Source organism: Macaca mulatta, chromosome 11 (genome assembly GCF_049350105.2).
Source record: "Macaca mulatta isolate MMU2019108-1 chromosome 11, T2T-MMU8v2.0, whole genome shotgun sequence".
Lineage (NCBI taxonomy): Eukaryota > Metazoa > Chordata > Mammalia > Primates > Cercopithecidae > Macaca > Macaca mulatta.
In genome coordinates this window covers 6,491,620-6,517,396 of record NC_133416.1, presented here as the reverse complement: position 1 = coordinate 6,517,396, position 25,777 = coordinate 6,491,620, and the positions used below count along the sequence as shown (strand labels likewise).

Genomic DNA, 25,777 nt, shown 5'->3' with positions numbered 1-25,777 from the left:
TCATGGTTCATACATCCTAGTTGAACAATGCACCTTGAAGCCAAGAGGCCCAGGGTGATGTGAGTTGCCTAAGGTCACCCAGATGACTCACTAGTGGAATTGAGGCTACAGCCCCTTTCCAAACCATTCCATGGGAGACTGTCTTCAAGACCTACAGGAACTTGGGCTTCTGTGGAAGGATGGAATGAAGTGAGGTTTCCTCCTTCCTTCCCAACTGGCTAGACCTCCCCAATTCCAGAAGGGCCCATGTCTTGGACTTTGAACAAAAATGAGAGCAATGAAACCAAAGCTGCCCACCGCCTCTGGTGTGCTTGACATGGTGATCCCCAGCCCAGCTCTCAGCTGTCAGCCTCTTTCCCTGAGATCCCCAGGACCACCCATGCAGACAGGAAGTGCGCTGAGCCCACTCCAGACCTGTCAGTAGGAATGGTGGGGCAGGTCATCAGCCGAGGGAGGCAGCAGGGGGAGATGTATTATATTTACATTTTCCTAAATTGAGCTGGAACCTGGGCTGGGGCCCAGCAGGCTTGGGGGAGGGGCCGCGAGGTGAAGGGAGGCTGGGATCAGCCTGAGGAGGGGCGTGGGGGTGGGGAGCCCCCTCGGGCCGGTGGGTGTGGGGATGGGCTGGCTCCAGACAAAGGGAAACCTGAGAGTGAGGGATTAAGCTGGAGAAACCTGGGAGGGGAGCAGCGCGGGCTTTCGAGGGAATCTCCAATATCAAACCTTTTCCTGTAGGGCTTACTAAGAAGGACTTCAGGAATCATCTCCCACTCCCCCATCTCAGAGGGGAGGAAAGAAAGCTGGCCCAGGAGTTGGCCACGGCGTTAATCATCACTGTCCCCTGCCCCAAAATGGGGCTTCCAAACTGCCTTGCCGCAGGCCTCTCACAGCCCTGTTGTGGGGTTTTCCTCAGGGCCTGGTGAGAGGAAATTCTTCATTTGCTTTAAGAGCTGCAAGCTTAAGTTCTCTGGACACTTGCAGCCATTTGACTTTTCCTACGGAGCAGAAAGACATAGGCCCAAGTTTAATCCCATAAGAGTTCAGCGACAAGTCCCAGAAGAATCTCTTGGTAAAGTGTTATCACCATGTCATTCAGATAAATAAATGATGTGATTGTCAGTTCTCATCTGAAGACCAATGGCCCAGGGTCATGATACTCCCTACATTGTGATGGAAGCTTCTTGAGGGTGAGATGTGTGTCTTATTGATTCACAAGGCCTGGCGTACAGTAAGTGCTCTATGAATGTTTTCCTAAGAAGCAGGAATGAAAGAAGTGATCCTGTAATGAGGACCTTCTGGGCTGGGTGGGGGTGGGGACGGGCTGTCAGTCGGACTCTGCAGACATGACCTTTCATGAAAACTCTCCAGACATCCTTGTGGTATTGATTTAATTGGGACAACCTACTCCACCTCTTGCAGTGCGAAGTCTCCTTATTTTGAAGTGCTAGTAATTAGGGAGTGCTGTCCTCCTTAGGGCAGGTCTCCCGTAACAGCATAAATTGATGAACTTATACAATTATCTGGATAGTTCAGGAAAACTACCCCAGATGTTAGACAACTACTGCTATGATAATGCTTTATAGCAAGTACCCCAAAGTCCCGGTGACTTAAAACGGAGACAGGGAATGAAAAACAATGAAAATGACGGGCTCTGGTACTGAGTTCCCTGTCTAACAATGATCAGGTGAAAGTGGCCACTTATTAAAGGAGCAGAACAGCCGGAGCTTCAGATGGAGGGACAACTTAGGTGACACCACTTTCTTTTCAACTCTGATATTCTTTGGTCATGGATGGCAAAGACTACAATGGGTAATTTCCAAATTTCCGACAGAGGCTGGATTTAAGTGATCAGATTTTCTAGAATACCTGAGAAACCGTCAGCACAGAAGGCCCACATATTCTGTCACAAACAACTCCAAGTGTGTGTGTGCTACAAGCCAATCGCTCAAAGAACCAGGAAATTCCTTTCCCTGGGCCATCCTGTTTACACACACTGAGTCATTCCACTGGATAATGAGGCTCCTGCCATCTTCTCCAAATGCTGTTTAAACACAATTGAGGCAGCATCCAGGAGCCGCTTCTAGCATTTCTGGGAAGTAGATTGAATCCCAGGTCGTTTCTCTCCTTTCGCTGCTGAGGCATACATTGCTTGGTGTTATCTGCACTAGACTCCCTCCCCATGCATACTTAAGAAAAAAGGCAGAAGTGTATCTGGATACCACAGCCCTCAGCGTACCACAGAAGGCTTCTGGGATGCAGAAGATGCCTAGTCAGTGCTTGAGGAGGGAGGAAGGAATGCAGGGAAGGCAGTCTTTCAGTTTAAAACTTATGAAGAACTGTACTGCTGCCCCACTTCTCTTCTTGCTGTAACAACCAGGAAGCTCGGAGTAAACATTACTGCTCAAACATAGCAGCATTGTGGTTCCCCGAGTTTGCTTACTTGTTTTGTCCTCTTTTCTGTGCTCCTTATTTCCTTTTTCTAAAACCCTATAAGCCTAATTTTATTTTCATTTTGTTCACTTTTGCACAGACCTTTTGGGAAGAGGTAGAGGAAAAAGAATAAAGCAAAACAAGGTCCTCAGTAATGATGTGTTGCTGGGGAACTTCTTTCCAGTCATGACTGGTTTCATGGCCCTTCGAACTCACACACTACATTACCACAGTCCAAATGAGAGGATGGAGGGACGGGAGGAAGGATGAATGAATAATTGTCCTTCACACTCCCGTCTTGCAGGTGGATAATGTAAACAAGAGTGAGAAAGCCAGACCATTCATTTGTTCTTTCAGTAAATATTTACTGGAAGTTCACCAGTCTGTCCTCCAGGAAGTGAATCAGTGGATCTTGCCAACTTAAGTCTCCCTAGCTTTGATGTGGGGCTGGAGAAAAAGCAGGGACTGAGTCTCCTTTAAACAGAAAGAAATGAAGAAAACTTGGAGCCAGACGTGCCTTGCTGGTCTGTCCCAGCATTGCATTGCCTTGCATGCGGTAAACTCTTAATACCTAAGCTGTGACTTCAAGCCTGTCCCTTCCTGTTATGACTTCCCAGGCTTTCTGAATCAGTCCTGATCCATTGTGTAAACCCCCAGGTGACTCCATGCGGGACTGAAAGGGAATTCCACGTATTGTCTTTATTTCCTAAGTATTTTTTTGTGAATTTGGATCAGTGAATTTACAGGAATGATCTTAACTATCAACCATATAGCAAATCTTCATGTACTCCTTCTACCTGTTCTTCACGTGGAACCCAGTGACGAGTGGTGCAAAGCCTCCATGGGTCTGCTGGTGAGAGTCGATTACTTCTGCCCAGCGTTCTACAGCACTGTTAATGCTGGCATTTTGCTCTCGCCACGTGAGGCTGTCAAGGATTGTTTCCATGTCCATCTTCCCCACAGCATACTCTGAGCCCTTGGAAGGATGCCACAGTAATCTGTTCATCCTTGTGTTTTAGCAGTGCACATGGTCTCCAGTATATGGAACGTGCTCAATAAATGCTTGCTGAATGAATGCATGAGTGAGTGGATGGTGAGTGATGGACATTGAGAATTGTCTTATGTTTCTACAAGGCTTCACCATTTTTCTAAGCGATGGAGGCCCATGCTGAGGATCTATAATAGCTCATGCCTTTTCTTCTCACTGTCTTTTCCTATTTGTGTGTTCAGTCGACACTTGCAATTCTTTTTATGCCAGATGTTGTCAGCCCAAAGCAGAGTTGACTTCCCTTGCTCTTGGGAAAAGGGGATTCCCGGGCACAGCCTGAAAATACGGACTGATGAAATAAGCAGTGATGACCTTCCCCTGCTGTGCTCTTACATGAGTATATATTAATGGGCTGTTTCTAGCGGCATCTTTCACTTACTGCCTCCTGAGTGAGAAGACAAACTCATACCAGTGTGTCCTTCCCTGATTCCCTTGCATTGCTCATTAATGGCTCACAATCTTTTTTTTTTTTTTTTTTAAGCATTTCGGTTATTTTTAATTAAAGAAAAACATCCTTCTCCAAGGGCAACAAAGTGAACTAAATGTTAGAAGGAAGCTGGGTGTGAGTTTCTCGCAAGCTCTTGTTCCAAAACCTGGCAGTGAGGAGAAAGGGCCCTCCCAGAGCTCTGGAGAAGGTTGGCGCAGCACAAGGGTTCCTTTCGTGGGGTAGGCAGAGCCGCCAGCCCACGCATGGTCACGGGATTGGTTCAAGTGGGCTCTAAGGCAACTGCCACGTGCCAGTGTGTTGACATGATCGACATTAATATTCTTGGGGGGGGGCAATTAAACTGAGGAATGACACAGGGAGCCAAGAGAGTGGCTTATTCATTTGGATTCTGAATCACAATCAGGAAATAGTGGTTGTCTGGTGCAACCGTAATTTCATTTTTCTTGGAGCAAATTCAAAGGAAGTTGAGATCGTTCTGGGGGTCAGTTTCACGCCCGGTGCTCCGTGCCTTCAGGATGAAGCTGTGCATGAGGCTGGCACACTGTGTGGTGGTGAGGTTGACCGTGGTGCTCTTGATGAGAACGCCGTCTCTGTTCACCACGACGATTCTCTGTACTCCCCTCTGGCTTTGAAGTCACTTCAGTGTCTCCTCCGCCTCTGATATTTACGACCGATCCGGTAGTCCTGCATTGCCAACACTCAAAAAGGAGAATTCTTAAGCCCCCAGTATTCATCTTCTTTAAGTAGACTGTGTTGCTTTTATTAAACAATAGAAAGCGTTTTTTTTTTTTTTAAAAAGAAAAAAAACTATAATCATTTTCATTAGAATTGGACTCTCCCAACCAACTGTTTTTACTACAACTTTCTTCAAAGTCTTCCGTGCAGATTGCAGCAATGAGAATTGCGATGTAGAGGTGTTAATACTTCAGGTCTACCTTTCTTTTCACCATCATCAAGTGCAATGCTTTCAGTTCACACACTTTCATTTTTGGCCGTGTGTGTGTGTGTATTTCACAACTGGTGAAAATAAGGTCAGATTTATGAAACAGATACTCTTTGAGCATCTGCTATGTAAGAGGCACCACAAAAGATGGTGAGTGAGGACTTGGAAAAGAATCAAACAAGACACCTGGTCTCAAGGAGCTTTCCATCTAGGGAGCAGGTCAAATAAACAGAGAGGCACGTGCAAGGCATTATGGGAGTAAGGATGAGAGATGCCCAAGGCACCCAGTTCCACCTGGGTGTGCTGGTGGGAAATGGAGGTGGAGAGGAGTCTTCATACAGAAGGTGAAGTTTGAGTTGAGCCTGAGAGATGAATAGCATCCCACTCAGCAGACAAGGAAAGAAGGAAAATTACAGACAATGGTGGCGTGTACCAAGGCTCAGAAATGTAGAATTCATGGTGAGTTTGGGGAAGTACAAATGATTTTGGAATGGTTGGAAGGCAGGCGGAGTTGATCTCCAACATACTTGCTAAATATTTGCCCTTAGCACAGAATATGGGTTGGGAGGAAATGGGTCTGGATATGTTCACTGAAAAATTTTAAATAAATGAGTGAAAAATCAGAATTGTATTCCATCAAAATCTTCTCCACCAATCCTGGCAAGTCCATTCTATTTTATCTACTATACTGTTTGTGTTCTCTAAACAGATTGTCCTGAAACCTCCTTGCTGAATGTTGTTCTGGTTAGTTTAACCCACTCCTCCTTGTTATTTTAACCTAAACTCAGAAAATCACTGATATAGGAAATGTCTCCAGCATCAGGCAGTGTAGGGCTGATGGTTATTCTAGAAGATCCTTGGCTGCTGAAGGGTGAGAGGAGAAAACGAATGGGGTTTGCATGGAGGAGTTTCCAGCCTTTGAGCTCAGCATTACTGGAGCATTTTACAGCAGGCGTTGTAAAGATTTGGTTGAAAATCAGCTCAAAGTTTTCTCCCTAATTGGCTTGGCCTGGTTTAATCTGTTACTGGTCAGGCCGAGCTGTGGCTTCTATTACGCAGCACACTGAGGATTTCCGGTGTTGCTCTTATCCTAATGGAGGCTTGCTGCTTTTAGAAACAAATCTTGGTGTTGGCAAAAGCTGGTATCATTGTATCCTCTGAAGTAAGCCCAGAAGGACTTCCATCTGATTCAGCATTTTAGACCTTTGACTAAAAAGAGCAAATCTTGGATTTGGAATCTGCATGCTAGAGAGTTATGGTTTTATGTTTTATTCTCCCCCAAATAGAACAAAACTTCCTATTTGTTTCTGCCTCTTTGGGTTGAATCCTGGCAATGCTCAGGTTACCCAGTCTGAGCAAGCAGCACCTGCAGCAATGGGACGTCTGCAGAGAGGGCCTATTCTTGGCCCAGGATACCGTGGAGTAACACCAGAGGAGGGGACAGGAGGATCTTGTCACTTCGGGTCCAGCATTGCTGGGCCCAGTCTCTTGAGGCCATCCAGTGCTGAATATAGAGACTTAAATGGTGAGGGGAAGGAGGAGGGACATTTTGTTATGGGACTGGGGTAATGAACAGGAGCTGTTAGAGAGCATCGAGCCAGCACTGGAAGATGTTTGTGTTGACAGAAGAGGGACAACAGAGTCCATGTGTGGAGAGTTTGTGAAGGTAAAGAAGCAAACCAGCAGGGAACCCGTAGAAGACAGCATTCATGTCTGCCTCTGGAGTTCATATGAAGAGAGAAGAGGAAGTGGAGAGTCCCATTTTCCCTATAACCCTGGAAGGAAGTTAGATTTCAGAGTACCACGTGCACGAATGTGGTGAGGGCATGCTGTGTACATTTGCAATCCCTCAGAAGTAAACTGCCCTTCTCCCTCCCCATCAGTCTCCTTGCCAAACCCTTGCGGAGGCTCTGGAGAGTTTGCACAGTTCTGCTGGCGGAAGTCACTCATGATAAGAACATATGCCTGCTGAACTGAGCTCATTAGAATCAAGAAGACCAACTTATAACTCCATAAATATACATCCATCCATACACTTAAACACAGACATGCATTTTACAGGTTTTAGAATGCTAGTCTAACATCTGTTTTCCTTTTCTTGTTAATTCCATTCATCCCCACACCCCCTCTGGCCTTATCCCCATTCCTGACTCCAACGTGAATTCCTCAGCAAAGCCTTATTTAAAAGATGAGAGAGCGCCTGCATTTTGAACGGGCTCCCAGAGCTTGTTTTGGGGGATTTCTCCACCACCCTCCAATCCTTGTTGGCCAGCCAGCTAGTCAGGTGATCACTCTAAGGTCCCAACCTGGACAAATATGTGTCTTTCGATGCAGGCGTCTTGCTGTCAATCAGCACCTGCCAGCCTCCTAAGGCCTGCTGGAACCTACTGGGCACCAAGGACAATGGCAGTGGACAGGGTTGAATCAGCCAGAGCAGTGACCCACAGCTGTGGGCTGAGCAAACAGCCAAACCAAAAGCAGTTGGGCTGGAGAAAGTTCCTTGCCTGTTCCCTTTCCTGGAACTTCTGTTGTGGTTGCTCTTATGCCTCTGTAGAAATGGAACTTTTTTCCCATTCGTGTCATGTTTTGTCATGCTTTATTTGAATATTCTAGACTCGTGAAGCTTGTCTAAGACAATGTGAACCATAGCATCACAGCAAATCAGACTTGGAGGCAATATAAACTGGTCCCTTCAATTTATCAATGAGGTTGCGGATGCCCATTGAAACAAACAGGCTTGGCCAAAGTCATACCTCTAGTTAGAAGCATATCCAGGTCTAGAAGTTGAGTCTCTCTCATTCAGTGCTTAATCCTTAAGTTTGTGTCTGTTTAGCATATAAGTACATTGCAGTCATCTGTACATGATATTTATTCCAATAAGAATAAAATTACACATAATAGATACCATTTATTCAACAGTTATTATGTATCTGACATTGTACATATTGTACATTGTATGTACATTGTACATATTTTGTATATAATTTACCCGTCTGGAAACCCTACTGGGTGGTTATTACTATTATCTTCAATTTATAGTTGAAGTACCTGAAGCACAGAAAAGTTTAATAATTTGCCCTTAGTATGTAGGGGAGTCCTAGAACATTGTAACTTTCCTGGACTCTGGGTTGTGTTTCCATCAGCAAATATGTACTGAACCCCTAGAGGGGATGGAGGTCTTACCTTCTCACTGGGAAATAAAGATATATGAGCAAGTCAATCACAGAAGCATGCAGTGAAGGCTGCACCAGAGGCCTGAACACGGGGCGGTGGGGACCAGAGGAGGAAGGATTGGGCTTCACCAAGGAGGTGGCATCTGAGTGATCTCAGGGATGCACAGAAGCTTGCCAGCCGGAGAGTGGATGCTTGTGCACAAATGAGTGGAAGGAACTCATGTGGCAGGGGACAGTTAGGAGGGTGAGAAGGCAGGACCATGGTCGTTGCTGGGGAGATGCTGGGAGATGAAGCTAAGGAGGCAGCTTGGAGGCAGATTATAAAGCGCCTGTATGCAGTGCTAGGGAATTTGGATTATATTCAGTGAACAGAGTGGAGCCAACAGGAATTTTTATAAGCAGGTAGATAACAGAATCAGATGACAGGGGCTGTGTGCTGGATAGACTCTAGCATTCTGGGAGACTGGTGACAAGAAACCCCATCAGGAGGCTGTTGCAATGGTCCAGGTAGGGCTGGACTGTTTCCGGCTGTCTGATGGGCATGGGTTGTCACACCACGCTTTTGCTTCCGCAGCTTAGAAGGTCTCTGACTTGATCCTCATGAAAACTACATGCCCATCTTTCCAGACTGTGCTCAGGGGCTCTGCATGGAGACCCCCTTCAGTCCCTGCCCTGAACAGATGTGTGTTCCCCTCCATTTGGGTCTTCTCTATCACTAGTACATTCTTTATTCTTTCTTGGAACACATAAAACCTTGTTGCATGTGTTTGCCTACATTTAACTCTCCCCTTTCAAACCCAGTTTCTTGCAGGCAAGACCAGACCTTTGCCTCCTTAAATACTTGGTACGGGGCCTGACATTTAGTGAGCTCTCCATAAATGCATGATGGATGAATAAACTTTTTTTTTTTTTTTTTTTTTTTTTTGAGATGGAGTCTCGCTCTGTCACCCAGGCTGGAGTGCAGTGGTGCGATCTCAGCTCACTGCAAGCTCCGCCTCCCAGGTTCACACCATTCTCCTGCCTCAGCCTCCCGAGTAGCTGGGACTACAGGCACCCGCCACCACGCCTGACTAATTTTGTTTTGAATTTTTTAGTAGAGATGGGGTTTCACAGTGTTAGCCAGGATGGTCTCGATCTCCTGACCTCGTGATCCGCCTGCCTCGGCCTCCCAAAGTGCTGGGATTACAGGCGTGAGCCACCGCGCCCGGCCGGTGAATAAACAAAGGCAGTGACTGTAGACATGGAAAGAGGAGTCCAAATTTGGGAGGTGGTTTTTAAAGCTATATCAAGGGTAGGCAAACTGTGACCTGTAGGCCAAATCTAGCCACTTTATATATTGCTTTTGTAAATCAAGTTTTATTGGAACTCAGCCAAGCCCACTTGTTGATGTGCTGTCTATAGCTGCTTTTACTGTATAATGGCAGAGTTGAGTCATTGTAACAAAACCATATGGCCTGCAAATCCAAAAATGTTTATTACTATCTGGCCTTTTACTAAAAAAGTTTACCAACCCCTGAGTTAGATCAGTAGGATTAGTGACTGGCGGTAAAGGGTGAAGGGAGGAATTAAGACATTTTTTTTTTCTCATATCTCCCCACCATGCCTAATCCAGAGCTTTGCTCCCAAGTGATGGCATTGACCCACAGGCCTGCAGGTACTTAGAAAGAAATACCGTGTATGTGGCACAGGAGGAAAAGGGAGGCTAAAAATCACCCCATATGGGAAAGAGACCCAAGGAAGAAAGGACAAGGGGCCGTAGCTGCGAGCCAGAAGGGACCTGAGTCCTGCTTGTCCCTGCTGAAGCCCTCATGCTGTTCTCTCTGGCAGTCATCCAGTTTGGTTTCGTCACCCTCTTTGTGGCCTCCTTTCCCCTGGCACCTGTGTTCGCCCTCCTCAACAATGTCATTGAAGTGCGGCTGGACGCCAAGAAGTTTGTCACGGAGCTGAGACGGCCGGATGCTGTAAGAACCAAAGATATCGGTATGTGCCCTCCTTAGAGGTCCCACCAGGCCCATCCTTCTGTCATTCTGTTCCCTGTGGACACAGTCACACCACACCAGGAATCAAGAGGGCTGCGAAAGCCCCTCTTCCCTTTGGGTCCCTCATCCTCGTATCGTGAGGTGCAGGGACGCCTTCTGAGACCACATTATCCACCCCCACTTGTGATCTGAGCTTCCAGACAGGGGGGCTACCTAAGCCTTTCCAGACAAGCCCATTCTGGGGGGCCCAGCAAAGCTGCTCGGTAGTTCACCTGCGAAACATCACCCGGAGCTTCAGCCTTGTCATCACTGGGCCGAGGGCGGGAGTGAGCCAGACGCTGTCTTTTCTGTCTTGTAGGAATCTGGTTTGACATTCTCTCTGGAATTGGCAAGTTCTCTGTTATCAGCAATGTGAGTACTTACATTCATGACGCACTCGCTCTGTGGGAAGGGCTTCCAGAGAAGCTGAGGTCTTCAAAGTGGGAAGCCAGCCCTTGCACCTCCCCAGCCTTTTCCATTTGGAGCTTTATTGGTGACAGCACTCTGGTTAACAGCTCACAAATGCCTTGTAACTCATCGTGCTGTCGCTAAGGCTGTGTAGGTTTATTTTTAATTTCACAAGGAGAAAGGTAATTATCCATCAGAATGCATACCTTGGCCCTGACAGTCAAAATCAGATCTCTCCTCAGAGCCAAGAATGAGGAGGAAAGAATTCCACATATCTGTTCATCTCTTTCCTTTCTTATTCTACTCCTGAGTTAAACAATGCATGGAGCATTGCCCAGGCTGCAGTCCCTAATTACAGTTCCTCCAGGTTGTCAGTGCAAAGTCTTAATTATCTCCAAGGACTCTGGCACTGCGTAGGTTAAGATAGGACATAGAAGAAGAAGGCTCCCACCTGTGGTGACTTCCTTAACTCTCTTGCCAGACGTGTCTACACTGCAGAGGAAATCCTGCTGGGCCCCAGCCAGCTCCTCTTCTGCTGTGTTCTTATATGGACAGTGGCCAGGAAGGGCCTCCTGTCCCACCTCCCAGGAATGTATCAGCCAGCTCAGTGCACACCAAGAAAGCCACAGCCCTTTTCCCTGGGGAGGCGAACAGTGATTTGACCTGATTTCCTACTAAGATCACATAAAATGGCTGGAAGGTGTGAGGTGAGGCAGAAAAAAATCAGCCCACTGCATTTTGAATGTTGTGATGTAGGAAGTGCACATCTCGAGGCTTAGAAATAAGGTGCAGTTGGGAAAACAGATCAGTCTGCTACTTTGAAGTTGTGTCTGCTAGAACAGAGGCCCCGAGTGTTAATCACTTTGCATCTACAGTACGAAATGACATGCAGTCTTACTTCCCTGGCCTCTTTAAGCCTTGTTTACTTATCTGTCAAACAGGAGATAATAATAGTACCCACCAAATAAGATCATTTGGGACATTAAATGGCATGATGAAAGGACATATAACGAGGGCCCAGTAAGTTGTAGCTGTGATTACGATGTTATTCCTTCTCAAATATGGTTCTGGCCATTCATATTCACATACACATTTAGAAAACAATATCTGAACTACATTTTGGTAAAGGGCTTTAATTGTTGGTGCAGGATGCAATATAAACACCTGCCAGAAAGATTGAAGACTTTCTTTGCAGAAGGTACCTCTGTGTTCAAATATGCAATCATTCATTTGTCGTTTGGTTTGCTCCATGGACATTTATAGAGCGCTTAGATATGCCAGACACTATGTTGGGTGTGTGTGGCTCCATCTAGCAGGACCTGTTTCTTTCTCCGCTGTGTCTCCGTTTTCTTAAGTAAAATGGATACAAGAATAACTTCTATTACATGACTTGCTAAAAAAGTGTTGAGAGATAATGATCAAATGAAGCAAACTGTGGAATCATATTCTTGGTATTTCTGGATTTCTGGTACCACTCAGGGGCAGAAGTACATGGGCATTCCATTTCCTTGCCCATTACACTTATGTAGTACCCTCATCACTATAGGTAATTTTCTCAGGAAAGCGTTCACTCTGTTTGGGCTTGCTCAACAGCAATGTTAGATATCTCAGAGGTGGTTTCAATCCTTCCAGCACCAAATGGTCCAAACTGACTTAGCATCCTTTGCTGCAGTGGTTGACTTGTGCTCTTTTGGCAGCCACTGTCTGGTGGACTTATTATACTTGTACACATCAAAGATGGAAAAGGCAGGTGACTCAGCTGCATGAGCTCAGGGACCTGCGCATGCTGTATGAGCTTCTGTGTCAGAGCAGCTCCTTCAGATGGACAGTCTAAGAGTGGACAGTCCTTTTTAGCATCAATCCTGGCTACTCAGTGCTTATGGTTCTGTCCCTCAGGCTTTTGTCATTGCGATCACCTCCGACTTTATCCCCCGCCTGGTGTACCAGTACTCCTACAGTCACAATGGGACTCTGCACGGCTTTGTCAACCACACCCTCTCCTTTTTCAACGTCAGCCAGCTGAAGGAGGGGACGCAGCCAGAAAACTCACAGTTTGACCAGGAGGTTCAGTTCTGCAGGTAAAGTAATCTTCAGGAGGAGGGCAACAGAGGACCAGAGGCAACAGATCTAGATAGTTATGGGGATGACCTAGAATTACAACCCTGCACAACCTGACGATGTTTTAGACAACAGACCACATATATGGCGATTGTCCCCTAAGGTTATAATACCACAGTTTTACCATACATCTTTTGTATTTAGATAGATTTAGGTACACAAATACTTACCACTGTATGACTGCCTACAGTATTCGGTACAGTAACATGCTGTGCAAGTTTGTAGCCTGGGAGCAATAGGCTATCCCTTATACCCTAGGTGTGTTGTAGGCTACATAGCATCTAGATTTGTATAAGCACGTTCTGTGATGTTTGCGAAGTCACCTAAAGATGCGTGTCTCAGAACATATCCCCATCGTTAAGCAACACACAACCGTACATCATTCTCCTTTCCCTCTGTCTCCTGCTCTCTCTCTGCAATTGTTATAAATCAGTTGTTATAAATCAATTTTGATGACTCAAAAAATATTTATGGACTGCCTTTTTCTAGACACATGGAGCAGACAAAGAGCCTTGTCCTCACCATCAGGGGGGCTATGGTCTGGTTGAGAAGAAAATAAGCAGAACAGATAGGAAATAGTAGGTTATTTGCTGAGCTTATGTATGGACCATGAGCATTGTGGGTGCTCAGAGGAGAGGGAGATTACTTGAGGGACTAGAATGTAAAGGGTGGGCCCCCTGGAGGGGCTGCTAGGAGCTGTAAGACAGAAAAGAAAAGCATTCTAGGTGGGGACATCATCATTATAATGTGATACAATAGGAAGGCACTGGACTTTTTTAGTGTTGTGGAATTATAGGATAAAGGGAAGGTTTAGGGAAATTGATCTGGTCTCAGTGAGGACAATGGGCTAGAGTTGGTAGGACCCAGGGAGGGCAGCTGGGCTGCTGCATCATTTGGACATGAACCGTGCTGGGCACAGATGAGGGTGGTGGGAGGAATTACGATGAGGGGAGAAGATGAGCTATTTCACATGAAATATTGCAGAGTTGGTGACAGTAGACATAGGAGAGTGGCTGAGCTAGCATTATCTCCAGTTTGGACTGAAGTCAGAGGACTGGGAAGTGGTCACATTGGTAGGGAGAGGGAAGATGCTGAGAGAGTCTACTTTTATGCTACATATGATGAATTTGATTTCAATCATGTTACATTTAAAACGATGTTAAGAAATCCAAGGGGCCATTTTCACCCAACTCCTTGACACACTAAGCTGGGCTTCTGGAGACGTCCAGCTTAGAGTCCGGATTGAAGGCCATCACCACAGGGGTCACCGAAGCCCCAAAATGGAAAACTCTCCATTACTTACCCAAAAGGGCAAATACAGAGAAGACGAGCACAGGGGAATAATTTATTCAACCTGTTTGTACCCTGGTTAAAAGATGGTCCCAATAAAGCACTTGATGCAAGATCCTACCTCATATATATAAATCAGAATAATTAATTACACCAATAACAAAGGAGAAGGTACTGTGGGACCAATATAGGGCTTTCTTAGACCATCCTCAACAATATTTGATGAAATATGAAAGCAGTGTTTTCAGCTGTGTTTGCAGCGGTGATGACCCTGGGCATGTCTGCCATGCTTTCCCACCTGGGACCCTGGTGCCCAAGGCCAGCCTTTTGTAAAACAGCCTCTTAGGTTCAGATTTGCGGTCTGAGACCATGAACGAGAGAACACCAATTGGTTTTCCCAACCTGGGTGACTGAGTTAACCAACTGTACTAATCTGTGGTTTAAATAGAAGGGTGTTCTGGTTCCAGGAACAAAAACTTCAGGGTTTCACTCTAGTCAACCAAGAAAAGATAAAAAAAGAGGAACCAGACCCAAAAGTGGATGAAGAAATTTACTCATAAGTGTCCATTTATGTTAGCCTAGATGTTTCAGGATTTTTCACATCTGGGCCTATAAAGAGTCTGACTCTTATACTAAAATCACATTGCAGGCAGATTTGCTGCCAGGCCATGCGCTGCCTGGGGGACCCTCTGCATGGTTCGCACGCTAGACTGTCTGTCCATGGTGCTGGACTTGGGTCTGCAGACCCCAACGACATAGTTCCACAGTGCAGTGGGTCAGGAACAGCTCAAGGCCTTTCCAGTAGCATCTAGGTCTTCTCTAGGCAGGGTCTAAAACTCACATCTAAGAGCGCAGGTCTCCACCTCCATCTCCAGTGAGAGGCAGCACCAGTGTGACTTGTGTGCAAAAGCCAGGCTCACATCATCTGTGTCTTTAGTTGCTCTGGAAGCACTTGTCCTCACGGAGCACAAGGGTCTCTGATCTTGCCCTTGACCATCAGATTTTCCACTAACACCTGTGAGTATGCTTTTCAGATATATCTGGCTTAAATTAATAGGGATTTTTTTTTTTTTTGAGACGGAGTCTCGCTCTGTCGCCCAGGCTGGAGTGCAGTGGCCGGATCTCAGCTCACTGCAAGCTCCGCCTCCCGGGTTCACGCCATTCTCTTGCCTCAGCCTCCCGAGCAGCTGGGACTACAGGCGCCCGCCACCTCACCTGGCTAGTTTTTTTTTTTTTTGTATTTTTTAGTAGAGACGGGGTTTCACTGGGTTAGCCAGGATGGTCTCGATCTCCTGACCTCGTGATCCGCCCGCCTCGGCCTCCCAAAGTGCTGGGATTACAGGCTTGAGCCACCGCGCCCGGCCAATAGGGATTTTAAATGGTCCCTATGGAAAGTTGAGGGTAGGTCTAATCTCAGGCAGGTTTTTATTCAATCCAGTCTGCCCAAATCCAGTCTCTGCCCACCTCCCAGTTCCACTGCAGTCAATGTTGACTGTGTTTTTGAGTTCCATATGATTGCCAGGTGAGAAATAAGGAAAATGGGTGCTATTCAGCCAAAACAACCAATGTCCAGGACACCAGGTGTTGTGATTATGTGTGGATCAGATTGAGCTTTCTTGTATCTGCCTTCCGAGTCGCTGGATTTTTCCAGCCAGCTGTGAGGCTCTGATAATCATCTCCCCATTATTCCCATGCAAGTAGATAAGATCATGACTTGGTTGTGGCCTGTTTTAGAAAAAAGTCTGACACTGAGTGGCAGAATTATCAGTGGGCACATGCATAGCAAGTGCACTTTCATTCTGTATTTCTGCCAAGAAAATTTATTTGCAGAAAACAAATCATCGCAAGATCAAGCTGAAGTGACTTTGAAGCATCCGTCATTTTTGCTTCCCCTCTCTCAGTACCAGTGAGGATTACAGATTCATTAGGCAAATACTTTTGAGACGCTACTAAAGGCTTGGCCTTGGTTATGTAATAGGGAGCAAGACCTAGTGCCTCCCTCGAGAACTCTAGATGGAGCAGGCAAGTAAGCAAACAAGGAATTAAAATTAAAATAGAGCTTTAATGATTGACAATAGGATAACAACAGAGAGCTAAGGGATCCCTGAGGAGGGAGGCCCTGCACCTAGCCCAGACTTAAGTGTTGAGGGGATGTTTCAAGGGAGATGAAACCTGAAGAATGGCCATGGAGATGATCACATGGAAACTCCCCACTCATGTGGCCACATCAGCCTGGCTGGTAAGCAGGGTGGGGAGGGTGGTGGGCCACGGGGCAGCAAGGGCTGTGTCAGGTGGTGACGGAGGTTCCGAGAGAATACTGTATTCCAGGGAGATAGGCTCAGGTGAGAGGGGTAAGCTATGAGAGAGGAGGCTGAAAGAAAAAACAAACTCCATGTTAAGGAGAGGATGCTGGTCCTGTTGAGGTGCGTGGAGCCTCTCGTAGGGTCACAGGGTACCACTGCAGGTGTTTCAGAGGGCAGTGATGAGATCAGGCTTTTTATTGGTGTTATGTCTGTGCCTACAGTGTGAAGGCTATGGGGTTACACTGAGGGTTCCGTTTAACATAAAGAGATGCCCTACTGTGAAATGTAGGTAGATGTTCAGAAAATAGGGTCAGCAGGTGATCTAGACGTAATATGTCAAATAGGCGTGCTCTGGGGACTACGTTTCCTAGATTGATAAGGGTTGTTGATGGAAATCTCTGCCTCATGTGAGTCCCGTCCACTGCCTGCTGTGTGAACTTGTCTGGGTCACTCAATTCTCTGGAGATTTAGAAAGCAGAGGCATAACCTCTATGATGTCTTTCTGAGTCAGGAATTGAGATGCTTGAGATAATTCCATATACATTTATATGTACATGGAAGACAGAGAGAGAAAGAAAGAGAGAGGGGAGGAGGAGGAGAAGGGACTGTGATAGAGGAATATTTTGAGAAACAGAGATAACTCTTCAGCTAGTCCTAGAGCCAGTTAAAACTGCTTCCGTGGTGGGAAACGAGGTTTGCCATGATTTTCTGGCAAATAACGTTGGGAACTTGTTGACCCTTCTTATTCTTAGCTTTCAGTGACCTCTGGAGATAAATGTGGTCAAATAAAACTGAGGTCTGCGGCTCCAACCCAGCCTCACCAGGGATAGAGGTATCTTAAAAATAGCAATAAAAGTTAGGACAAGTCTCCGGCTGCCCGTTTGAGATGCATTCCCAGCATTTTGGAGCAATGCTTGCCTCAGTCATCTGACTGCTCTGGCAGGGCTGCTCCGTAAACAGTCCCGTGACATCAATCTGCAGGCACGATTAGCAACCATTTGACAGGGTCGAGGGGCCGCCACATCCTGGAGGACGAATGTGGGCTTGACTTCCCAGCTCAGCTGGAACAGGGCAGAGAGATCTTGTCTCAGAGCTTGAAGAGCCTACCCGGGCATGGTCCACCCAGCGGGTCTGCTTGGAGGTGTTTGTTGAGCTTCCAGCAGCAGCTTCTGTGGATGGCTCTTGCCAGGTTTTCCTGCAGGTCCTAAGGGCTTGCATACCTCATATCCTGAGAAAAGCCTTTGAAGAGGGTGCTCCCTTCCAGCCCATGGCTGCCTCCCCTCTGCTCCCCACTGAAACCAGAGGCTGTTAGCTTTTCTGGGTGTCGTCTTTCCTGATTCTTATTAACCACTGGATTGACATGCTACTCATTAGTTCCTAATTGCCTGTACTGTTTTCCTTTGTTAAGGGCCAGTTCCAGAAGGCAGTTTTAAGTAGCTCAGATGGTATGAAAATATTGTATGTAGTTGTGTTCAGCATTAATATGACATTAATTTCCACCGGGGCTATTAAAATGTTTTTTACGCGCCACTATTTGGAGTTGAGAAATGCATTTACTAGCTGATTTATTACATCACAAAAGCTCATTAAAAAGCTGTTACTGATCGTTGACTTCAGCACCATCCCTGCCCACAGTGACTTTGTGTTGTGATGAGTTGTGGCAGATGTCACTGTCACGAGTCACCCTGCAAGTGAGGACAGGATGAGGACATCTGAGCCCTGAGTCTCTCTCCTCTCTGTACCTCAGTTTTTTCATCTGTAAAAATGGGGGCTTTGGAATAAAAAAATCTTCAAAGATTCTTTTCGAAAAACTTCAGGTTTAATGACATGTCATTTATTAATCTAGTTCTACAAAAATTCTAAACATTACAGGCAACCACTCCACCTCTGTTCTGCCTCCACCCTAACCCCTGCCCAACCCAGGCATCCTTCCGACAGTAATAGGGTTATACTTATGGGTGAATGTTTTCTAGGCATTTTTCTATGCATTAACATAGTATTAACTTGTAGAACTTTTAAGGTATTGTTTTCATTTTACAATGAAAGATATTTTGAGTTAATGGAAATCTTATTTAAGTCATGTACAAATTCAATTCAATCAATGTGATTTTTCACAAAGTTAGAACAATCTAGATAAAATGTTAACATAATTTTAAAGCTAAACTATTAAGTTGATTTCTGTGTCAGTTTCATATATGAGTCTGTCGAAATTAACACTATAATTTTGCTCAGGAAAGCTTAATATAAAAATGTACTTGAATCAACTGTGCATTGCCATTAATTACGTTCATCTTTTACCATTTTGAACTTTTTAATTATAAAAGTAATTCCGTAGACACGTATTATGTATGTATATGAGAAGAAAAGGGTCACTTCTCAGCTCCCATCCCAGCTGTTCTCTCCCAGAAGAAACTTGTGTTCATTTTCTGCAGAAGCTCCAGAAATCATATTCACATAGATTGTCTTATTTAATTCTCACAGCGTCTTCCTTTAACACGCAAGGTATATGCACACACAGACACGCACGCACGCACATCTATTCATTCACTCCTGGCTGAGATTGAGACAGCTCCTGTATGCTCAGCACTGGGATACACATTTTGGGAGCTGCACTCTGTAGATCCGGGACCTAGGTTCGGAAATGTGGAATGACTTCCTCGGGCTCTTCTAGGTAGTAAGTGGCATAGCTGATCCAGATGCAGACTAGGTTTTTTTTTAGACAGGCTAGCTGTCTCATTATTGGAAGTCTCTCCCTATTAGAAAACTCAGGGGAACTCTCAAACTTTATGTTAAGCCTCAAGGAAAATGAAGGAGGACTGGAGGGGTGAGGGTGAGATCCAGGAATGTCCCTAAAATAATATGCCGGGGATTAAACTCTGCATCTCTTTGGGGGCCACGGCTGGCAGCTGCAGGAGGCTGCCCAGATGTAGGGGCTTACCCAATGCTGGGGAACTCAGTGGGACTTTGGGAGACCCGAGCTCCCCAAGCCATGGGAACAGGTCTGTTGTGGAGCTGTCTTGTGGCCTCCACCCACCAGCCAGCACTTGTCCGTTTCATGCTATTTACCTGGACAGAGGTCCTGAGAGAAGCCCTGTGCAGCTGTGCCCTTGGCTGACTCCTGATTTGCACTAAAACTTACAGCATTTAGTGCTTGCATGCTCAAAAATCCTCCTGGAAAGCTGGGAGGAACTGGAAGCCGTGGTCTACATGCTCTGTCCTCTTTTAACCGAAAAGGTGTATTCCATAAGTAACTTCCAGTAAAAAGAGAAAGAACAGCTGCTATTTATTGGGTCCTCTGATGGGCCAGATAGTGTGCGGAGCACTCGGTGTTGACCCTCCGTCTTCAGAACAACTCTGTGGTGGAAAGTTGAGGCCCATTTTATAGTTGAGAAAGCTGGGCATCAGAATGTTAGGTAACTTGCAAGAGGACAGAGAACTACAGTGCTGGTCGGGGCTTTCAACCCCTCACCTGCTGCCTCCAAAGCACAAACTGTTGCCAGTGCTAAGCACTGTGTTTAGAAACAAAACGCTCAGCATCACAGTGGTGGAAGTAATTAGGTTGATTAGCCACTCTCTTTGGTGAACACTTCTATTCTTAAAGCTAATTATCTCTTGGTTTAATTAGTGTCTTCTGAGTTACTCAGTGAAACATTTGATACGCCTGACTTCTTAGGGTAAAATTTAAAAACAATTGTGAAATCTGAACTTACATTGGAATGTAAACAGCGAGTCATTTACCTGGTGGTCGGGGCTTAGGAGAATCAAGGTTTTTCAAACTATGAGTCATGGTTCATTAGTGAATTATGAAATCACTTTAGTGGGTCATGATCGGCATTTTAAAGAATAGGGTGGGTTAGGATCAAATAGAGTAGAATAGGAAAATACTAGTGCATTGCACACAGCAAAGTATGTTTTGTGTAATTTTTATTGCAGTCTGTGTATGTGCATGAGTGTAAAATGTATTTCTCACTGTAGGTCATAGTTTTTATAAAGTTAGCTTTGGAAAGAAATGTGAGCAGATGAATATTAAATTGCTCACTGTTCTTTTCTGTGGCATGGCTTACCATCAGTTCCTAACAGAACCACACTTAGCCTGTCTGCATTCGAGCTATTTTCTGTACAGATCTCTGTGTTAATCTTTCTGCAGATCCTCGATTAGATGGATATGCTTGTTAGACTCGAAACATGTTTTAGACACTGAGGGAGGACAAAGTGACATTCCCAAAAGCTGGGGTGAGTTAATAGCAGAGGTGGAACCAGAATTAGATTATTTATGGATTCTTTTCAGACTGGAAAAAAGAGGGGTGAGCAGTGGCTCGCATACTGAGGTCAGCGAGCAGCTGTTCCTGCAGAGATGGAGCTAGAGAACAAGAGAAATGGACTTTGATTGTAGCAGTAGGGACTGGGCTGAACCTGGGGAAGGATTTCCCCATGGTAAGGAGTGCGTGTGTGTGTCACCCTCCTCTGGAGGTCTCTAGAAGAGTGAGATAAATTGCCTGCTGCCATGGCGTCCTGTCTGGAGGCAACAGGAGGATAGGTGAGTCTGAGGTTTTTCCCGCCCCAAGATGTTCTCATTCACTTAGCCACGCTCTCCCTCTCTCCCATCAGCAAGGATAATCTGGAGCTGGCCGTGTTTCTGTCCTCAGCTGAGGGTGGTTATGATGAATCCTGTGGTGCTCTGCTGGGCTGCAGTCAGCTTTGCTTTTCATCCGGATGTCAAACCAAGCGTGCGGCAGCTGTGATCAGCTGTTGGGAGAGGGGAGTGGGCAGGGAGAGGGTAGCTCCTGGCCTCCTGCCAAACCCTAGTCGAGTCCCCAGTGTCTACCTCTCAGTTGTGTCTTTCTGTTGCTGACTCTTATCATTGCACCCTTTTCTATCTTTGTATGTGCGTCTCTTTTCCTCTTCCTCTTCTTCTTCTCTCATCTCTTTGGACAACGGAAAACCAACAGGCTTTTATGTGGGCCTTTTAGAGCAGCTAATTCATTTATGGCAGGAGAAGGACCAAAGAGCACCTACTTCTGAATGCCCCTACATTGTGGCCATTGGTAAGGTGCCCTGTGATAACGGAAAGAAAGCCCAGATTCAGCCAGACTCGCATACCCTGACTCTGCCTTTACTGGTCACGAGACCTTGGCCACACACTTCAACTTCTCCAAGCCTCAGGTTCCTCCTGTGTTATGCTGGGGTAACAATGCCTGCCTGAGGATGCTATAGTGAAGATGAAATGTGAAACCTTCCAGAAAAGCCCTTTGCTCAGGGACTGACCTGGGCGGAGTCCCTGCCTGCCTTCCTTGGCAGCCACTGTCACTGCTTGGTGGCCTGACACCACCCACCTCTTTCTGTAGCCCAGGACTTGCTTTGCTTTTATTGAGCAGCAAAGAGCTGTTGAATTCCATGGAGAAAACTGCTCCAGGAAGGGTCATAGTTCTGGTACCAGCCTCTTGTCATTATTCCAGGCTTAGAAAAATGTGAGTCTGAGGAAATGAGCTAGTTTTCACATGAATCATTCTGGAATGGGGGTGAAAAGGCAAGGGTGAGGGAAAACCCAAGGCTTCTCTGTGGGTCTGAGAAAGAGGCACGAGCTCAGGTCAGGCGTTAACATTTTATTGTTTAAACCGTGCAGACAGATCAGGAACATGATTAGCAAAACACAAGACTGATCAACTATGATGCTTCATGACCCTCCCATCCCAAATTCACTCAGCCTCCAGCTTGGTCTGGATCAGCCTTCTTTCTGGTTCCACAATGCAGCCATGAAACCAGGCCAGCCCCTCTGGTGGCTGTAGTCCTGAAGCATCTGGAAGGGGAAGAAGCCCGAGACTGCCTGCTGGTGTCTGCCTCTTCCCCGAGCCCCCTGGCTGCAGAGCACCATGCAGGGTGTCTGGGTCTCCCCTACCCACACAGAGGTCACAGGCTAGTGGGAGGCCCAGGTGGACCCACTGGCCTGGACTACCCTCAGATGCCCTGGGCTCCTTCGGGAGTTGAAGCCTGACACCAAAGTAAGCTTTGGGAGCTATTGGAGAGAGTCGTAGAAACATCTTTTTAGGACATTTCTAGGCTGACATTGGCTTTTTTGGACTTCAGTCCTTTTTGGAAATTTGTTGGTTAGGCCATAGATTTTGCCCACTTCCCCCTATTTTCCAAGTCAACGCCAAGGGCATGCATGCCTGATGCTCTAGCCAGCCCTTGAGGTTTCACCCAGAGAATTACCACCCTGTTCTCCATCCCCTCCCGATCTTAACACCACATTTCTCTTTGGGCAGGTTTAAGGATTACCGAGAGCCGCCCTGGGCCCCGAACCCTTATGAGTTTTCCAAACAGTACTGGTTTATTCTGTCCGCCCGTCTGGCTTTTGTCATCATCTTCCAGGTGAGTTGTTGGGATAAGGAACAGCCCATTCAAATCCGAGCTGCAGAGGTAAGGATACTGCACTCATTTCTTGCACCTACCTCCAGGTTCCCATGGTACTCTGTGACATAAGAAAGCTTCATGTGTGGCAGGCAGAAGTGAGGGCTTCCTTCCTGGGTGAGCCAGGAGGACTCTTGAGAGGGCTTTCTTTAATGGGTGGACTTTGCAGACAGAGAATAAAACACAGTGTAAGGTTACAAGACAGATGTGGAGTAAGTTGCAGGGTGAAGATAGATTCCTGTTTAAACCTAAGGCTAAGAAAGGAAAGGGGCCATTGAAACCAGAGTCCCAGCCTGGGGCAGACAAACAGCCCCATCTCATCTCTGCAATCATGAAAGAACTCAGGTTTGGAACCTTTCTGCTTGCACTCTGGGCTCCCTCCTTTGTTAGTGTTGTTTCAGCCACTGAGACATCTGGTGGGAAGGGCCCCCAGAGCCGTCGAGCCATCCCTGAATGAATAGCAAACTCGAGCCCAGTGATTCCTATCTGGGACAATAGCCACAGCTCCAATTGCATCGCTGAGATTCTCTGAGCTCGAGGGCCCCCAATTCCCACTCTGGGTGCCCCCGGTCTTCAAGCAGGGCTGAAGAACGAGCCCAGATCCTTTTCTCTTTGGCTCCTTCAGGCTTTTGTATTCCCTGAAGGCAGATCTCTGGGGGGCTCTAAAGTATCCTGCCCCCAGACCCCGGCCCAGAAAGTGGAGAAGCCCATCGGCTAGTCTTTCACCTAAAGAAGACAGCCATTCTTCCTCTGGAGAGATGGGGGCGATATGTTTGAATGATCGCTCAGACATCCCGTGCTGCCTCACACCCCAGAGTCTCCTCACTTTCCCATATGTCACATGTGACATTCCACTCACGCCGGAAGGAATGAATTGAGAGGAAGAGTGTGTGACTTGGTGAAGCAGCTCGCAAGCACCCAGGATGCCCAGGAGCCTCTGGAAGCAGCAGTTGGTCCCCAGCGTCTTCCCCTGAACCCCTAGGAACATGTAGGGTTCAAGGGCTCAGTCACAGTCCCAGAGGGGAAAAGGCATGTGAGTGCGTAACTGGCAGCCAGAGAAGAGTATCACAATGGGAGGAGTGTGTTGGGTAAAGCTGGGTGAAATGTGGCTTGGGGAATTGGATGGGAATCAGATGCATTCATTGAGCCATGCCACGCATTGCTGTCATGTATTCATTCACTGAGACAGTAAATCCTCCAGGGAGAAGCAGTCCTAGCCTACCATGTGCACCAGCAAAGGGATGTGGCTTAGCAGCCAGAAGGAAGACTACTGCATGTGTGCGCCAAAGCCTAGACCCAATCGAGGCAAGCTGGACGCAGGGGTTCCCAGCGAGGCAGGGTTAGCCGGGGTGGCTGCAGTGACTGAGAACGGTGTAAGGTCAATGTCAGCAGTGCACCGGGTCAGCGAAGGCCCGAAGTCAATGCGAAAACCCCAAGTCCGTCTCTAGTGTAGAGGATAGAGAGAGCCAGATGGAGGGAGGAGAGGAGCAAGTGGCACAGTGACAGCCCAGGAGAAGCCACTGGGCTTTGTCGCCACTTTCTAGAAAACCACTTTCCATTTTCTAAAGCACGGAGGGCCTGGAGGCTTAGAGGCCAAGAAGCAAGAACTGGACACATGGGAACACTCTGAGGATGGTGTGGGGGCACAAGTCCTGGTGAAGGGAAGAAGCAGTAGCTACTACTGACGGAGTCCTGCTCTGTGCCAGGCACTGCCGCAGATGCCCCACACGTATTAACCCATTTCATCCTGACAGCCACTCCAGGGTAGGCACTGTTGCCACTGCATTTTATGGGTGAGGACACCAAGGTAGAGTTATGCTCATTGGTTGCGATCACTGGGCTGGTAAGTTGCAAAGCCAGGATTGACATGGAGGCATTCTGCTCCAGGGTCACCACCTCGCCGGGCCAGGCCTCTCCAACTCGGCCCCTCTCTGCTTGGCTTTCTGCAGAACCTCGTGATGTTCCTGAGCGTCCTCGTGGACTGGATGATTCCAGATATCCCCACGGACATCAGCGACCAGATCAAGAAAGAGAAGAGCTTATTAGTGGACTTCTTCCTGAAAGAGGAGCACGAGAAGCTCAAGCTGATGCATGAGCCGGCCTTGAGGAGCCCAGGAGGTGGGGATCGAAGCAGGAGCCGGGCAGCCAGCTCAGCACCTTCGGGCCAAAGCCAGCCGGGCAGCGTGATGTCGTCAGGTTCTCAGCACACCAACGTGTGAGCAGTTCAGCCTGCAGCAGAGGAGGGCACGGCAGCGGAGACACGCACGTGCACGCAAGCGCGTTCCTACCCCCACACGGCGTGCTGTCTGTCTGCAGGGGCCCGGCTTGATGGGGTCTTAAAGAGGGAATATGTGTAGAAAGAAAGAGGCTGAGAGAATGGGTGTAGGAAGGAAGAGAAATGATGCTACTTCTCAGAAACTTCAAGCTTAAGTTTCTTTTAGGTCCTCTTTTAAGCTGCATCCTTTTGAGGTATCGGAACCCCACTGGGGTCTCTCCACCGCAGAGTTCTCAGGCACTGCAAGCATTCCCACATGCCCTGGGGCACCCTCCTGTACTTCACCATCATTTCTGACTTTGACCAGCTGTAAGAGAAATGCAGTCAGGAGCACGGCATCCCCTACCTACTATCACTAGTGACTCAGAAAACTGAGTCACTTGCAATGGGGCTGCCACAGTCTCAGCAGATGCAAATTAAGTTACAGGGCTGAATGGTGCAGCCGCTGGACCTGATAGGAAGATGCAAAGGTCCAAACCTGGGCTTGTCTCCAGTTCACATCACAAAAACATTTGGAGCTAAATGCAAGTAACTGTCATTTTACGAAAGTTCAGATTTAAAATAATAAAATAAATGGACACGTTCTTTATAAAGATGCATCTGTTGTCTTTGATGCCTTGTCTCTCCGTTTCCTTCCTTCCTTCCTTCCTTCCTTCCTTCCTTCCTTCCTTCCTTCCTTCCTTCCTTCCTTCCTTCCTTCCTTCCCCCTCCCCTACTCTCCCCTCCCCTCTTCTCTCCTCTCCTTGCCTTTCCTTTTGGTATTTATTGAGGTTCTACTGTGTGCCAGGCATTGTTCTCAGACTGGAAATACAGCAGAAGATAAAAGAGACAAAATCCCTGCCTCATGAAGCTTACATCCTGGGGGAAGACAGACAGTAAGCTAAATGTACAGTGTTTTGGATATTAATAAGTGCT

At 46.9% G+C, this 25,777-nt stretch overlaps 1 protein-coding gene and 1 pseudogene across 5 annotated transcripts in view; one reads left to right on the top strand and one right to left on the bottom strand.

The window, feature by feature from the left end:
* The window catches only part of ANO2 (anoctamin 2), a 393,019-nt gene that overhangs the window by 355,971 nt on the left and 11,271 nt on the right, over positions 1–25,777 (top strand). For 3 of the 5 annotated variants that reach the window (XM_077953330.1, XM_028829182.2, XM_077953326.1), the window contains 5 exons: positions 9,870–10,022; positions 10,380–10,432; positions 12,365–12,546; positions 22,443–22,548; positions 24,537–25,455. In XM_077953330.1, coding sequence (XP_077809456.1) covers positions 9,870–10,022; positions 10,380–10,432; positions 12,365–12,546; positions 22,443–22,548; positions 24,537–24,806 — 764 coding nt within the window. In that variant the 3' untranslated portion in view covers positions 24,807–25,455. Of the gene's footprint in view, positions 1–9,869; positions 10,023–10,379; positions 10,433–12,364; positions 12,547–22,442; positions 22,549–24,474; positions 25,456–25,777 lie in introns of those variants that run through there. The other 2 variants (XM_077953329.1, XM_077953328.1) reach the window with 2 other exon arrangements.
* Positions 4,300–4,587, bottom strand: LOC114671018 (dynein light chain roadblock-type 1 pseudogene; annotated as a pseudogene).